The sequence below is a fragment of the Mus pahari genome, chromosome 9 (assembly GCF_900095145.1).
Source record: "Mus pahari chromosome 9, PAHARI_EIJ_v1.1, whole genome shotgun sequence".
Classification (NCBI taxonomy): domain Eukaryota; kingdom Metazoa; phylum Chordata; class Mammalia; order Rodentia; family Muridae; genus Mus; species Mus pahari.
This window is the reverse complement of record NC_034598.1, coordinates 45,671,678-45,688,022: the sequence shown is the minus strand read 5'-3', so window position 1 is coordinate 45,688,022 and position 16,345 is coordinate 45,671,678. Positions and strand designations below refer to the sequence as shown.

Sequence of the window (16,345 nt, the reverse complement as noted above, 5' to 3'; positions counted from 1 at the left end):
ACCCGTCCGGTGCCAGCCACCCCGAACTCCGGGAAGGCTGTTTCCTCAGCTTAAATAACTTTTTAAAATAAAACTGCAAATATAAATATCTTTCTTTCTCAAAAAATAGGATTTTGCTTTTTCTTTTTTTGTTGGTTTTTTGTGTTTTTTTGTTTTTTTCTATTTTTCCTTTCAGCCTGTGTCCCTCCTACACACCCCTACTTACACCTCTATTCCCTGAACGACCAGCTGGGGCTCCACCTGCGCTTCGAGGCTGGCACTGTGCCTGCCACAAGCAACAGCCTTCCCTGGCTACCCAAGGGCGCCCACCGAGCACCCTCAGGTCAACTGTGCTCACACAGGGTTGAATGAGCACCCCAGGGCACCCACTTTGGTTCTACCACTCAATCCCAGCATGGCAGAGCCATGGCTGGGCCAGGTCTGCCATGTACATTCATTGGGTTCTATAGATATATAGGTTTTTTTCATTTTTATTTTTTTATTTTTTATTTTTTTTGCCTTTTTTTTCTTTTTTCTTAATCTCGAAAGGCCTGTCGGGATAGGAAGGCAAGGAGCAGCAACTACTCAGCAGGGGGTGGCCTTGCTCAGGTCACAGGCTTGGGCCAGCTGCAGGCTGACCCCCTCCCCAGCATTGGGGTCCCCAGAACCCCACAGCCTGGGCCCTTCTGTCTGTCTCACACACTCACACACACACAAATTCATCATAATGGAAGTAACACATTTCTGTTGTGTTTTTTTTCTTTTTGTTATTGGTACCAGGCAATTAAAAAAAAAAAAAATAAGGGGGAAAAGGAAAAAAAACAAAACTACACACACACACACACACACACACACACACACACACAAAATAAACCCCAAACAACCAAATAAACCCTTTCTACAGCACCCTCCGCTCAAACCTCTAGTGAATTCCACAATTCTCTTTGGCAACTTTTATCACGGCCTTAATTTAAAGAATAAAAATTTGTAAAAATTGATCCGCATTCTATATACAGTATGTGATTGCAGTATATTGGGGGCGGGGTACGGGCGGGCCTTTAGGGGGCTGGGGGATGTCCCGGCGCTGGGCCCATGCAGTGGCTGCGGCCCTCTAGGACGGGCTGGCGGTTAAGGCAAGGTGGGTGTGGGTGGGCAGAAGCTGAGCGCGGAGCGGGGGTCAAGGGTTTAGTGCAATTCCCAAGGGGGTTGCGGTTTCGCTGGCGGGTTATGGGGCACCCTACCATAGTCCCCAAGGGCTCCATCCACCCCAAGTCTAGTGGCCACTGGCCAGGATGACATGTGATTAAAGTTGGTTTTATTGCGAGAAGGTGGAGGGGCTGACCTGTCTGGGAATGGGGGCCTGGGGGCCCAACTTGGCCTCCACAGCACAGTTCCCGGGACAGCTCACTGAAGAAGTGGGGTGCGAGGGGAGGCCAGCACCACCCCGCCCCTGGGCCCATTCTGCTGGCCCCAAGGGGGGATCCTGAGACATCTGGGGGGGGGGGGAGGACTCGCGCGGTAGGAGGAGTTAGAAAGGAAAACCCCTCTGCTAGAAACCGGAAAGCGACCTTCTTAGTGAGCTTCCCTTTAAAACCAAAGAAAGACATTTGTCAGCCGGGGACACAGAACACCTGCTACCCCTGCCGGCACCCACGGGGAAGGGCTGGGCAGAGTGTGCATGGACAAGGTCCCAAGTTTGGTTCCACCTTGGCCACGGGGTTTGACACCCAGCAGCCATGTCCCCCAACCCCGGCCCCTGTCCGTGGCCTGTGGCTCGGTCAATACCGGGCCTTTGGGGGAAGCCAGAGTTTGGGGTGTGGGGAGCCCGGGTGCTAGCCCCTGGGTTACAGTCAGTGCCTTTGAGTAAAAAGAGAGGGTGCCTAAGAGGGGGACCACCACATGGGGAGGGGGACAGACGTGGGGCACGGGGTCTGGCTAGTCGAGGACCAGCCCTCTCTCGGGGACATCCCTGAGCTGGGAAGGACAGCACAGGTGGCCTGCGGCTCCCAGGCCTGTGATCTCCTACAGAGACAATGAGAAAATAAAATAACCTGGGGGATAGAGGTCCCTGGCAGACTGGGGGACCCCCGGGTCCCTTCCCATGGCGCCCTGGACGCCCCGCCCTGAGTCTCGGGAGCGCAAGTGGATTCTACCGGAGCGATGGGTTGGGGTTCTTTTATTTTATACAAAAATAAATTGCCTTAGTTACTTCCCACTCTCTCGCTCTCTTCAATTTTTCATAGAAGCTGGGTGCAACTTGTAAACATTTCTTAAGTTAAGAATGAAAAGTACCCGTTCAGTTACAAAGTGCCAAGATCCCCACGTGGCTGTCACCGCTTTTGCTGATTTTTTTTTTTTTTTTTTTAATGTTCTGCCTTCGTGTTTACTAAAATCTTGGGGTTTTATTGCTGTTTTGTGACATTAAGCTGTGGCCTCTCTCACTCCCTTGTCTATCTCTGCCTGAGTCCCTGGGGTTACCTCTGATCTTGGCTATGTCCACCCAAAACTGCTGCCGGCTCCTCTGAGGAAAAGAATATTTTATATCTCTCTCTATATATATATCTCTATATAAACTGTCTTTAAGGAGGAAAAGGGGAAATCGATCTAAAAAGTGCCTTAAAAAGTGGGGCGTGGGGTGACGACGAATTTTCAATCTCTGAACACGGGGTGGGGGCATGGCCAAGCAGAGATGGGAAGGTTGGGGGGGGGGTCGCCCTGAACAGTGGCCCCAAGGGCCCCGTCAGGTGTAAGTGCCGTGAAGGAGGGTGGCGGGGACCCCAGTGCCCCCCCCCAATCCCCGCTCTGGCCACCCAGGCTTGGGAATAAATAGATTTGTATGTCAGTGGTGGTCAGGGTGGATGTGCAGAGATGCGGAGGCCACAGGCCGGGAGGGAGGCCGAGGGGACACCCCCCTCTTTTAGTAAGTGCCCTGAGGAAGGAGGGTGGGGAGCTGGGGACCATTTTAACGTCCACTCACAGTGGACAGAGCATTTAAGGTCTGTCTAAGACCCCCCCAAAACCAACCAGCAAGGGGCCGGGCGCCTGTCCTGGGGTCCCCATCACCCTCGCCTTAGCCAAGAGCAGGCTGGGCCCCTACGTGGGACCCCTTGGTGGATGGGACGAGGGACACAGGAGCAGATGGGGCCACATCCTAAGGGTCTGAGAAAGGCAGGCGCCCGCGGCCATGGTATATACACGCACACACGTCCGCGCAGGTGGATGGAGAGCAGCGTCTGGACAGAGAGCTGCTTACTCGTGGTGCTGGGGGTGGGTGGTGGTTTCTCTCTGTTCTTAGTTTTTTGTTTTGTTTTTTTGTTTTTGGTTTGTTTTAATACGAGTCAGGTTGCGAAGTTACCCTCAGCGGTGGCCACCGCCGGGCCACCTGCACCATCGTCTCCTCCGCTGCCCGCTACATTCAGGCGGCCCGAGCCGTCGGGGCTGGCCTCCTCCTCGTCCTCCTCCTCGTCCTTAAAGTGCTTCTCCTGGCCATTGCGCGGGGCGTCCGGGAGCCCTGGGGGCGCGCCGGCCCCGGTGGGGACATCGGGTGGCACACCCCGCACACGGGGCTTGCGGCCGCGGCGTGAGGGGACCCCATTGCAGCCGTCCTTCTTGAGGTGTCTGTGCAGATGGTCGGAGCGCACGAAGGTCTTGCAGCAGCTATCGCACTGGTATGGCCGCAGCCCCGTGTGCACCCGCATGTGGTTCTTCAGGTCGTAGTTGTGCGCGAAGGCTGCGCCGCACTGCTGGCACAGGTACGGCTTCTCACCCGTGTGCTTCCGCATGTGCACCTTCAGCTTGTCCTGTCTGAGGGCGGGGGCATGGTCAGCAGGGACCTGGGGAGACCCCAGGCCCCACCCAGGTACCTGTCTCCCCTGTTCCCAAACCTTGGAACCAGAGGGTGGAGGGGACCCAGCAAAATGGGACACAGGGTGTGGGCCAAAGCTGGCACTTGGCATTGCTGTGCAACACAGGAAAATACTAACCCTCTCTGAGTAGCCTTTTCATTTCAACAGCCAGGCAGACGCTGTTGTGCCCCTTCAAACCAACAGAACTGATTTACTGGGTGCCTGCCAGATGCCAGACCCAGAACTATGACAGGTGACACCAGGCACCAGAGAATTCTAGTTTCAGCTCTTAAAGAGTTCTACGCCTTGATGGCGCTCACCCATAGTCCTAGTGCTGTGGAGGCAGAGACAGATGGATCTCTATGAGCTGGAGCCCAGTCTGGTCTACACAGAGACCAAGTCCCAAACAAACAAAAAAACCCTTCCATCCCGAGGACGACATCATGAAAGAACTGTCGTGACCCTTCCCCGAAGGTCACCCAGTCCTGGGCCTCCTCGACCCTCCCGGGAACCTGCACCACAGGCCTCGACATACTAGGGTCTCACTGAGTCTGTGAACACAGGGCCTTTGCAGGGCTGTAAAGGGAAGTAGCCCTCAGAGCCACACCCTTGCCATCCTCCTGCCTCAGCCTCCTGAGTGCTGGGATGAGTGCACGGCCCCTGTCTGCCTGCCCCCTCCGCAGAGACGATGAAAATAACAAGGCTGTGACAGTCAGGCCCTGCCGTGGATGGTCATGCCAACAGCTCCTGCACCTCCAGATCAGCCTGGGGCTGCGGGCGTTTCTCCCGCACGCCTCAGCCTGCACCTGACCCGGGGAACATTCCCTAGTCTGTCTGTGTCTGTCCTGTGGAGGCTTGGGCTCCCCACGTAGCCCCCACTGGCCTGGAACCCACAATCCTCCAGCAACCCTGATCCAAGGACTGACTAACTTCTATTCCTTGTCACCAATTAGGATGCCCCTCTGCCTTTCCCAATCCCCAGAGACCAGACTCCCGTTCCAGCTCGGCTCTGTGCAGAGGGAGCACCACCCTACCACCTTCCAGGACTCCCTATGGCCCTTGTCTCAGATGTTCCAGAACTTGGAATACAGTGAATCCCCTGAATCCCTGAGGCCTGCTCACTTCCCCCTCCCACTCGCTGCACCCAGTATTGGGGGTCAGCAGCTGTCCCCCAGCACAAGCCCCATGCAGCACCCAGTGGTTACAGCTCCTAGCTTTGTACAGAGATTTCCCCAGAAGGCTCAGAGGAGGGAACTGACTGGCCTGGGGTTGCACAGCAGGCCGGGGCCACACAGAGGCAGGGCAGAGGTGGGAGGCAGCCCCAGTTTCATCACCCCAAGCCCCGGCCTGAGTAATTATAGCCCCGGCTGCTACAAGCCTGGCTTACTCAATGCTCACAGTGAGTCACGGGGGCCCCTGGGCTCCAGGCCTAGAGGGGGCGGTTTGGGGGGAGGGGGTGAGGAAGGCCCTAGAGAAGGGGTAAGCAGGTAGGCCACAGGAGAAGGGCCTCAGCAGGTCCTGAGTCTGTTTCTCTGAGGGGAAGAAGACCCAGCCCCAGGCTTGGGTGGAGCCAGGTATACACAGGGTAAAAAAAGTTGTGTGGAGTGGCAGTTAGGTGACAGGACCTCCACCATGCTGGTCCCTCCGAGAGGGGCCCATGGCACTCCAGGGTGTCCCTGGAGGAGGGACCTTCCCACCCCTGGTCTCGCCCACTAAAGAAACCGCCTTCAAGGTACTTGCTCTTTGTCCCTACCTGGCACTCCCGGGCACTGGAGCCCTGCCGCACCCTCTCCTGCTGCCCTCTGGGGAGGGGGCCAGGGTGCTGGGGTGGGGGTCGGGTGGGGCCAGGAAGTTAAGACAATGGCTTCTTTCTTCAGGCCTGGTAGGAGTGGCTGGGGAACCCCAGGGCAGGGGGTAGCGCTGAGTCACTGGGCCTGGTTGTGCCCCTGCCTGCCAGTCACCCCTACACACACACACACACACACACACACACACACACACACACACTCACACACAAAGACACACACACACACACAGGTCTGGATTGCCCTGTACTCACACAGCAAAGGAACCAACTCTGGACTCCTCAAACCCAGTCCTGAAAGGCCAGGCCTTGAGCTCCCCATGGCTCCTTGCCAGGACCTCCCCACCACACCCACTACTGGCTGAGCCCAAAGACCCTCCAAGCTCACCAGCCTCAGGGGCTCTCTGCTCAGCAGCTCTGCTTACAGAGCCCTTCCCCCTGCTCAACTGAATGGTCTCATGGAGGCCTGTGCTGGTTGGCGGCCCACGTACCCCCGTGGCATCCCTGTCCCCGGCAGGTGCCTAACAAATGCTGGCCAGGAGCATTTTTAGGGGCCAGGCCTTTGATCCCTGCACTCAGGCAGTAGAGACAGGAGGATCTCTGTGAGTTCTACACAGGCCCACCTGCTCTCCGTGGTGAACCAAACACCGTGGTGGTGGAATGATTGATGCCAGCAACCACCCAGCAGCCTCTTGCTTGTGGGGAAAGAGAAGGGCAAGTCCAGGAGGAGGCACAGACCCAAAAAGAGAGAACAGAGGCCCAGCGCTCCCACCCCCACCCCACCCCCGTCCTACCCAGGGCCGGCCAGGCTGGGGCTCACCTGGTGAATCGAACTTTGCAGATGTTACACTCGTAGGGCTTCTCGCCTGTGTGCGTGCGGATGTGACGGGGCAGCTTGCCCGCCCCCTGAATCACCTTCTCGCAGATGGGACACTTCTGGAAGGCCTTGGCCCGGATCTTCTTCTCGCCCTTCTGGGACCATGCTGGGTATACATCACCCTCGTGGGCTCCACTGAAGTACTTCAGGTAGTAGTCCATGACACCCTTGTCGTCGGCGCGCGACTCCTCATCACTGTCCCCGGCCCGGCCCACCGATGACATCATCTGCTGTAGCAGCGTGCTGGCCGCTAGCCCATCCACATCAGCGGCGTCCCCATCCTCGCCCTCTGCAGGGCCTGACAGGAAGCCCGGGGAGTCACCCGGCTCCGGAGCAGCCTCAGAGAGAGCTGCCGCTTCTTCCTCACCGGTGCCGGCCCCCGCACGGCCATAGTGGCCGTTCTGTGTGGTGGCCGGTGGGGCAGTAGGAGGTGGGAAGAGCCCTCCGGGCGGGGCATCTTCATCTCTCTCAGGCCACAGCCCTGGGGTACTGTCACCCTCGTCTCCATCGCCCGCTGGGGGCCGGTCAGCCGGGGGCCCTGGGCCGTAGAAGTCCAAGCCATTGCAGTCGCCTGCAGCCACGGCGGCCACAGCGGCAGCCACGGCCTCCTTGGTGGCGTCCAGGTCGTCGTCGGGGGCACCGAAGCCAGACCACGGGAAGGCGGTGGGCGGCAGGCTATTCATGGGGTTGCTGCGGAAGAACTCCAGGTACTCCTTGGCGCGCAGCAGGTTGCGCTGGTCCGTGGGGCCCGCCCCGTCGGGCTGGCCCGCATCGCCCACATCGTCAGCCGCCAAAATCTGGCGTTCCAGCAGGTCGGCGCACACGTGGCTCACGGCAGGGATCTCCAGCAGCCGTGCTGCACTCAGGATGTCGCCCACATTGGCCGTGCTGACCGTGAGCGTGGCGGTGTAGGCAAAGTCCATGAGCGCCGTCAGCGCCTCGGCACTCACGAAGTCGATCTCGTACACGTTCTGCTGGTCCACGACGGCTCCCGACGTGAACAGCTTCTTGAAGTACTGGCTGCAGGCGGCCAGCACCGAGCGGTGCGTGGGGAACTCGCGTCCTTCCACCAGAATCACCACGTCGCAGAGCAGCCCCTGAGTCCGCTGCTCGTTCAGGCCGCTCAGGATGTCGCTGCTGTGGTCTGGGAACGGAATCCCGATGGGGCCGTCCACGCCGCCAGCCATCTTCCGCGACACCTGCAGAAAGAGGCAGCAGTCATTGTAGGGGATAATCTCTGGGTGGAGCCTGGCCTCAGTTTCCCCAGGGGAACACAGTCACAACAAGACACACCAAGGCCGGATGTGACAGAGGAAGAGGTCGACTGTCCAGGTATGGCACAAGGAAACCAAAAAGGGAGCCACGAGCCAGGACTGAACTGGCACTACCACCACTGGCCCTGCTTCCCGGGTGGGTTACTTGGGCAGGACAGGGTGTAGCCCAGCTCCAGGCCTGCCTGGGACCTGTACACTAGGGGTACCCCCTTCCTGCCATGCCTCCAGGCCAGACAGAGCCTGCTGGTGAGTAGCAGAGGAAACCAAGCTACCACGCATGCCACGCCCCCACAGGAGCAGGGCAGCGCCAGGGCCTCCTGGCTGTGTTGCCCAGATGATGCTCAGCGTGCTCCAGGCCTCAGCATCCCCATCTGGCAAATGGGCAGCCATCCCTAGAGGAGCTTGGCAGAGGGGACACTGGGCTGTCCCACCCACCCCACCCCTACTTTTTGCCCCCCCCCAGCTGTGACTCATCTGCCCACGGCCTTGTGCAACCCTCTGGCGCTGTCCCCACCCCTCCGCCCTCTCCGGGGAGCCAGGCTGCCCTTCACACACAAGGCCCACATTCCTCCGGATCCAGAACGGCCTGCCTGCACCATGGGGCCAGGGGCCACTGGAAGTTGTTCCCAGAGGGACAGGGCCCAAACTACACCTTCCTCAGTCTCCAGAGACCTCTGGGTCCCTCCTGTCTCCTCCCATCCCAGAAGGCCATCAGGAGGCATAGTCCACAGTAGGTTTCTCCCAAGAGTGGCTGGTGACACAGAGTCCTTTGTGCCCCTACCCCCACCCACCTACCAGCTGCTAAAGCAGACCACCCCCTGCGGCGGCCACACCGGAAAGGGAACTTAGAGATGGGTGGACTGCAGGGAGCAGGGGCCAGAAGAACCCTAGGCCAGGCACAGCCCTGGGAACCCTTGAGGAGCCCCTGTTGGTGGCTTCCACCCCCTGCTACCATCTGCCGTCTGGCCCAGGGCCTTGGGGACCATGTGGGCAGACAAGACAAGCCTGTCCCCTCCCACCACAGCCTGACACAGAGAGGGAGGGGGCATGTGACCCCAAAGACATCCCCTAGCCAGGGTGACCCAGGTCCCTTTGGGAATGGCTCAAAAGTGGCCCTCCAGGGGCCCCTGGGCCTGAAAAAAACCAAGTGACTCAGCCTGGTTGTTGCCTTGGGCACGGCCACCCTGGCTTCCCACCAGCTACTGAGCACCAGGGCCTGGGGCTGCCGAAGCCCTATTTTAAGTACAAAGGCACCCAGGCTCCAGGTCATGGCTGGGGCATATATTCCTTGTCAAGGGCCAGGCCTGGGAGACCCAAGGCCACAAAGCCCCTGACTCACATCACACACACCCCCACTGAAGAGTTACAGCTCCCATCTCCCTCAGAGCTCCTGCGTCCCTGGGCCCCTGCAGACACCTGACCCACCCGCCTGCCCGCCATCTCTCCAGGAACAGGCACCACCTGCCGCGCCACGCCCCAGACCTTGGCACCACCTGGGCCTCTCAGGGACCTCACCCCAGGACTAGCCCTGAGACTGAGCTCCAAGTGAGAGGGAAGGCCAGGGCCCGCCACAGCTCCTGTGAAACAAGGGTGCAGAGAGCCATGCAGGGGCTGATAAGCCAATCCCATCAGCCACACAGGAGCTGTGCTTCAGCCCAGCTCCAGGGATAAGACGCTCCACAGGGAGACCTCCCTAACACCTGCTGGGGTCCCTGCAGGACAGCTCCTGCCTGTGCCTGCCTCCGTGGGATTTCTGAGGCTGTTCAGTGCTGAGTCGGCGGAGCGGCAAGGGGCAGGCCCTGGCAGGCCCCTTCTGGGTTGTAGAGGCGGGGCACAGGCTCCTGAGGCCTGGCCATATAGAAGGGTCACAGCAAAAGGTCAGAGGAACCAAAGACCCGGGTCTACGCCCTACTCCACCCACCTGGCAGGCAGACACACCCAGTATCAGGGGACAGGTGCCGGTCCCACCTCTGGTATAGCCTAGGATTACTTGCTGTAGCTACTTTCAAGATCTGCCCTGCCCTTTCCATAGTGTTCAGGAACTAATCCGGCGCCCTCCTTCGCATCTTCCCTCCACACCCCCATGGGATGAGAGGCACAGACAAGGTCAGACAGCAGACCTAGCCGGGTCCTCACTGCAGCCCCGGAACCTCAGTCGTGGGGACACAGACAGTGGGGGGGGGGGGCAATCCTGGGGTCTTCCCAAGGTCACACAGGTAATTAGGGCTGTCCTGCAGGCCCCACCCTCAGGAAGAAAGAGGGGCTTCTGGAAAGGGACTGGGAGGAAAATGGCCACCCATTACCTTCCTGTGTGTTTCTGAGGGAGAGGCCAGTGAATGAGGGTCAGACTCCACCCTCCCCAGCACCCCACCCCTCCCACCCTGCTTCCCAGGTTCCTGGGGGAGTTCCTGTAAGAGGCTGTGGCCCTCACATCAGAGCCTCAGTTTCCTTGGGGACTCTGCATAGCAAGCACTTAACTGGAACCCCTGCCAGAGTGCCCACCAACCCCGTGAGGTTACTGGGCTTCTCATAGCCCTCTAACAAGACTCAGGGAGGGCGGGCAGTCGCCCCAAGGTCACACAGCAAGCCTAGCTCACAGGTGCAGCCCGCCAGGCCCCTGCCCCGCAGCCCCCTCCCCCTCCCAGCCTGTGTTGCAAGGTTGGTTCCCATGGGTTACAGTGCCCTGACTTGATGCCAATGCCCGCCTGGCCTGGTCCCCAGGTCTGGCCAGGGAGTCAGAGTCAGTGAGGGCACATAGGCAGCCCCCTGCCCGCCTGTCCTCCTTGGCAAGGTAGCAGTAGAGGGCCACGCAGGGATCAGACAGGCTCTGCCATTTACTGTGCAGTTATTGCCATAATGGGGAGGGGCTTCCTGCCCTAGGCCTTAAAGGGCCAGAGGCAGGAAGGCAGCAGGCCCAGTGGGAAGTGTGTGCGTGTGGGGGTGGGGACAGGCAGGCCTGTGGGGAGCCCAGCTACAGGGTGGGGCCCAGGCCCACCCTGTTCCCACGCTCTGAGTGCCACATATCCAGGAAGTCCAGAAGGGAGGCCTAGAACACTTCCAAGTGGAAGGCAGGACCCCTCCCCAAGGTAGAGGGGGTGAGGTTCCTGCCACTAGAGGCAACCAAGGCAGACTGAAGGGACCCAGGTCCCCTCCAGCCACAAAGGAGCCTGGCTCCACCTGTTATCTAGGATGCCCACAAAAGGAAAGTCTGAGGGTCCTGGCAGGGCCCGCCTGCCACCTGAAGCCACCTGCACCTCCCCCAGGCCCCTCAATGCCCCAGGGGCCTGAAGAATGCGCCACCTCCCCTCTCAGATACATCCTGGCTCAAGGTGGGCCCCCAGGAAGGCTTGTTTCCCGTCAAACCAGAAAGGTGTGGGTGGGGACGGCCACTGAGTAGCCCAGCCCCAGCCTGCTGAGGGGACAGATGGAGGAGCCGATCCTCCGGCCACATTCCAGATCCTACATGGATGTGAGGCTGTGGGGGAAGGAAACTGGCCCACCCTCACCCATCTATGGACACGGACACACACACACACACACACACACACACACACACACACACGCCTGGGAGGTGGTCTGGAATCCAGATCCCCTCTCTCAACACGGGGGGGGGGGGGGGTTCTGGATCAGAGAGGGGAAGCCACTGGCCCAGGGTCACAGAGCCAGCTGGAATTTGAACCTGGCTGGTCTTGCCTAACTCGTTCTTCCCAAGATGCCGCTCCCCTCCCCCGACATAGCCCCCAGGGAACTCAGGCAGGGTGCAGGGCCCCGGCCCCTGAAAAGGCCATGGGGCACCCCCTAGGAAGCTGGCAGGACAGAGTTCAGGGTGGCTCCAACCACCAGTCACTCCAAACCTGTTTCAGGTTGGCTGAGTGAATTCCGTCCGGAAGAGAACAGTGGGGGAAGTTAAGGCAGAAAAGAGGGAATGTAGCATTCCTGGGTAGAGGGCAGGCCCCACCTCAGTTTGCTCTCTTGCAGGGCCAGTGATGGCCATGAGTGAGGAGCCTGGAGCACAAGAGGTGGCTCAGGTGGCAGAGACCCATGCCCACCTCCTAGCAGGCCCTGGGGTGCCCTGAGCTGGCCCCAGGGAACCAGAGAGGACACAGACAAACCTCAATGGGGGAGGGGGGAGGAATCTAAAACAGCTCATCATGTGGCCCATCCAAGTCACATGCGGACCCCTCCTCATGTCAGGCCCTGGGAAGGTGACTTCTATCTCTCCCAGAATAATCAGAAGAAACCACACCTCTGCCCCATCTGGGGTACAGGTGTGGCACGGTTGGTGGTTCTGGGTCACTCACGCCCCCCACCAGGTGCCCAGCACAGGGGGTGGTAGGTGCCCGGGACCAGGACAGAGTGCCAGCTTCCAGCTGTGTGACCTTGGAGTGTTGATACCCCTCTCTGGGCTCAATGCATGCTGGGCAGTCCCTAGGATGGTGACAGGTGTTACTGTGGCATCCAGGTCTCTTAGAAGAGACACAGGTGGGCAGACACCCATGACATTAGGTGATCTGTAAAGACCGACCCCTACACTCAGAGGCAGGACCACTGGGCATGTGACCTTGAGTCTGTCGGCTTCCCATGCCTCCTTCCACCCCCCTTGTGCCCCTTGCAGCCCCTGGCTCACCCGGGACCTCTTCACTCCAAGCCTCAGTTTCCCTCTACGTGACAAGGACCAAGCTATAGGTCACACAGCCTCAAGGAAAAGTATAGAATGCACCCAAAAGCCACCAAGGGCAAGGTGCTCGGCCCAGCAGCCATCCCCATACCAGGCTACTCAGGACCTCTGTAGCCCCGGTGCCCCTAAACACTCCGGATCTGAGGAGTGTGGCTCCCTCCTCATAGGCCAGGTGCTGACTGCCCTCTACCACAGCCAATCTCAACTAAATAATAAATACCCCCCACCCCCAAAGTGACCGGCAAATTAAAATTTCAGTGTCCCCGTTGGATCCTGTTTCCTGCCGTCTTCCACCCCAGGCTCTGTCCCCTCCCTCCCTCCCCCAGGCCGTCTCCACAGCGATGCCTGCCGGTAAACAGAGCCCCGAGCCCAGCCCCGGAGAGGTGCCAGGGCCCAGCTGGGGGAGCCACTGGGAGTTCCTCCGGGAAAGGTGTGAGGTGGAGGTGACCCTGGGATGAACAGATGTCCCCCAACTGAGCGAACCCTTCTGCAATCCAGGGTCTAGGCTGAACGGAAGGGGCGAGTAAGGGCCTGGGGACCTCTCCCACCCACCACAGCCCTGCCAATTACGAGCAATCAGCTTGGTGTCTAGGGTGGCTCCCCCCGCTCAGCGTGGGAGCGGCCACTCAGGATGACGCCCTGGGCCCAGGCTGGGGGGAAGATGGTGGAGGGGGGGTTGGCCTGCTGACACAGGAGGCCGGAGACACCCGCGCTGGGGGAAGCAGCTGTGGCAAGGAAGGGGGAGACCCGGGGCTTCCGCCAAGCCTGTCACCCATGGGTACTGGGCTTAGTCATTCACGGGTGCTGAACTAAGTAGGCCTGCTTGGGAGGGGAGGCAGAGGAGAGGAGGAAACTAGGGAAGCCATCTGTCTCTCACTTCCGCCACCAAAGTGAGCACCCTTGGGTGCCCGGCCCAGGTGGGGTCGGCAGCGGGGGCGCACGTGGTGGCGATGGCCACCCTTAGGAAGGGAAGGAGGAAGGGAAAGGACGGCAGCCCGGAGGCCGCGCGGCTCCTACCTCCTTCGCGGGCGGCGCGCGGGCGCCGGCGACCGTGACGATGGCTGCGGCGGGCTGGCGGCTCCGAGGCCCGGCGGGCGACGCTGAGCCCGGCCCCGCGCCACCCTCCGCCGCCGCCCGGCCAATCCCCACCCGGACTGGGGGGAGGGCGATGCAAATTACCCCGGATCTGGGTCCGCCCGTCACCTCCCCCGCGCCCGGCCCGGCCCGCGCCAGGCCGCGCATCCCCGGCCTCGCCTGAAGCCCCGAGGCCCCCCGACACCACACCCTCCCCCGGGGAGGGAACCTCCAGTCTTGCGGAGGAACCTTTCTCCTCCTCCCCGAGCGTCCGGAACTAAAGGGAAAGGGGGAAAAATTAAAATATCGAACGGGGGGGGGCCTAGGAACGGTTACACAACAGGAGGGGAGGGGCGGCAGCCGGAAGCCGGGACCGCCACCGGCCCCCGGCAAGGGAGCCGCGGAAGCCCCGCCTCTCCTGCATAAACCCCGCCCCTGCACGCAGGCTCCGCCCAGACGCAGGTTCCTCCCCCATGCGGCGCCGCGCCGAACGGTTTCTAGTACCCATTGGCCCTCAGGTCTGCCGCTCACCGCCCCTCCTCCGCAACGACCCTCCCTGACCCGCCGCTATCGCGAGGCACTCTGGGATTTGTAGTTTATGTTCCTAGGCCACCTTCCAAAACGACAAGCACCGAAGATAAGCGAAAGAACTACAGCGCCCAGGAGGACCGCGAGGACGCGCCCGCCTCCCAGACACTCCACCCCTCACCCCTTCCCTCCGCCTCTCTCGGGCTTTTTTTTTTTTTTTTTTTTTTTTTTTTACAACCCCCCCCCCCCCCCCCCCCCCCCCCCCCCCCCCCCCCCCCCCCCCCCTCCGGGGTTTTTTTTTTTTTTTTTTTTTTTTTTTGCAAAGCCCCCCTCCCTGTTTTGTCAGCCCCCTCCCCCCCTCCGCCAAGGCGCTCCATCCTGGCCAACTCCAACGTCTGCGCGCAATCCCGGATAGGCCTTCCCCGCCCCCCGCTTGCCCACTACCACTCGGAAAGGGGAGCGGCGCGCCCCGGGCCCTATTGCAAACTTAGCACGCGACGCACCCCTCTGCCCCCACCTTCGCCTTCGGTGAGGCCCGGCTCCCCTCCCCCGCGGGCCGCGCGCCGGGAACCCTGAGGCCGTGCCGCCCGAGCAGGGAGGAGGGATCGGGAGCGGGCTTGTGCCCTTCGCCCCGGAGGGACCCGGGCGGAGCCCCCCCCCGCCTCCCGCTCGTCTCCGGCTGTGACCGGGCAATCTTGGTCTCCAGAACCCCGGAGCTGCGGAGGCGCCCCAGATCCCCCATCCAGTCCGTTCCGCTCCGTACGGGCGCTCGGGGTGCGCACTGCGCCCCTGGCCGCGTCCCCACCCTGCAAGGAAATTAAAGAGGAAAGAAAGAAAAAAAGGAAAACAAAACCCACCTCTCCCGGAGAGGAGTCCCCTTCAGCCCGGGCAGCTTACCTCGCGGGGACCCGGGCCCGGAGGACGCGCGATCGGGGCAGCCCGCGGCGCGGACCTCGCTCGGGCGGGCGGCGGCGTCACTGCCCCTACAGTAGCCGTACAGTACGCAAAGCCCCGTATGATGCTCGCGACTCCCTTCCTGGTTTGTCCGAGGGCAAGAGGGGTCCTCCCTCGTCTTAAAGGTGCCGCAGCGCCGGCACCCCCACGCCCAGCCCGCCCCCCCGGCCACCGCGGCCAGAACAGGCTCTGCAGGTCGGCTCTTGCCACGTCCCGCGGGGCTGCGCCGCGAGAGCAGATCGGGCTGCGATTAGGGATTTGGGGGTGCCGGGCGGGCGGGGGGCGCAGCCCCGACCCATCGGCCCCTCCCCTGGCAAGCCCGTGACCTCTCCGCCCCGTGCGCGGCGCCGTGCCAGCCTGCTGGCTTATCTACGGCCCGGAGCACCCCAGGGTGCTGGGGGCGGGCAAGAGGGGCCCCTCGGGTGCAGGGGGTGGGGGCCGCAGATAAACAGCCCCGGCCTGTGCGCGCAGGGCGGGGTTCAGGGGGCGCGGGCTGTGCCCCCGAAGCCCGGGGCGGGGCGGGACCGGGTTGGCAGTGGGGGCGGGAGTGCGGTGCGCACCCGGAGGACCGGGTGCCGGGGCGTAAGGGGCCCTCTGGCCCAAGGAGCTGAGACGAAGGCGAGGAAGTGACGGTCCCTTGCCTCACACCTCTCTCCGAGGCCACCAGGGCGCTGCCACGGTACCGCATCTCCTTTCCCTGAGCCTCAGTTTCCCCAAATAATGCAAGGAATCGAAAGGAGAAGAAAAGGTCTGTTGCAAGGTCGGCGAGGTTGCATCGGCGCTCCCGTCATCCTTGGCCTCAGTTTACCCAAGTAGTGCCAAGAACCCAGGAAAGGAAGAAAACAGATCGGAGTCTGCATCTCGGCTCCAGGTCCCCTAACCCCCACCATAAACCTCAGTTTCTCAGTTTACCCAAACTGCGAGGAACCCAGAGTTTGCAAGTACAGCTAGGTTGTTTTAGAGTGTCGGGTCTTGGTCCACCACCACCCCCATCTGCGCCTTAATTTACCCAAAGCCGTACCAGGACCCCCCAGGGGAAGACTTGCAGGGCCGCGAAGTGTCAGCTGAGCTCGGGGGTCCCGCCCTCACCGGTGCAGCCAGCCAGCAAACCTGCCGCCCCGCGATTACATAAAACAGTCGCCTCCACCCGGCTGTGCCAGGGGCGTAGCGCGGGGAAGGGGTTGGCGAGGGGCGGGGAAGGACGGTTGTTTTCCAGGCCTTGTAATTTTCCCCGCAGCCGGCTGGCTGGCCCGACTGGTGTGGGGCGTGGACCCGGACCCTCGCAGGGGCGCCGCACGGCTCCGCAGGACAGAGGTGGGAAGTGGGAAAGTG

General features: G+C 61.2%; 1 protein-coding gene across 4 annotated transcripts; it reads right to left on the bottom strand.

Annotated features, from left to right (window-relative positions):
* Positions 1 to 2,137: 2,137 nt before the first annotated feature.
* On the bottom strand, positions 2,138 to 16,121 carry Zbtb7a (zinc finger and BTB domain containing 7A). Of its 4 annotated transcripts, none has more exons than XM_029542412.1 (3): positions 16,035 to 16,121; positions 6,449 to 7,704; positions 2,138 to 3,783 (listed from the first exon to the last, which is right to left on the bottom strand). In XM_029542412.1, the coding sequence occupies exons 2-3, from the start codon at positions 7,690 to 7,692 to the stop codon at positions 3,318 to 3,320; spliced, it is 1,710 nt and encodes a 569-aa protein (XP_029398272.1). In that variant the 5' UTR covers positions 7,693 to 7,704; positions 16,035 to 16,121; the 3' UTR covers positions 2,138 to 3,317. The 4 variants fall into 4 exon arrangements, with proteins under 4 accessions (XP_029398272.1, XP_021060950.1, XP_021060951.1 ...); XM_021205291.2 differs by lacking the exon at positions 16,035 to 16,121 and adding an exon at positions 14,917 to 15,345; XM_021205292.2 differs by lacking the exon at positions 16,035 to 16,121 and adding an exon at positions 14,957 to 15,138.
* Between the last annotated feature and the right edge of the window lie 224 nt (positions 16,122 to 16,345).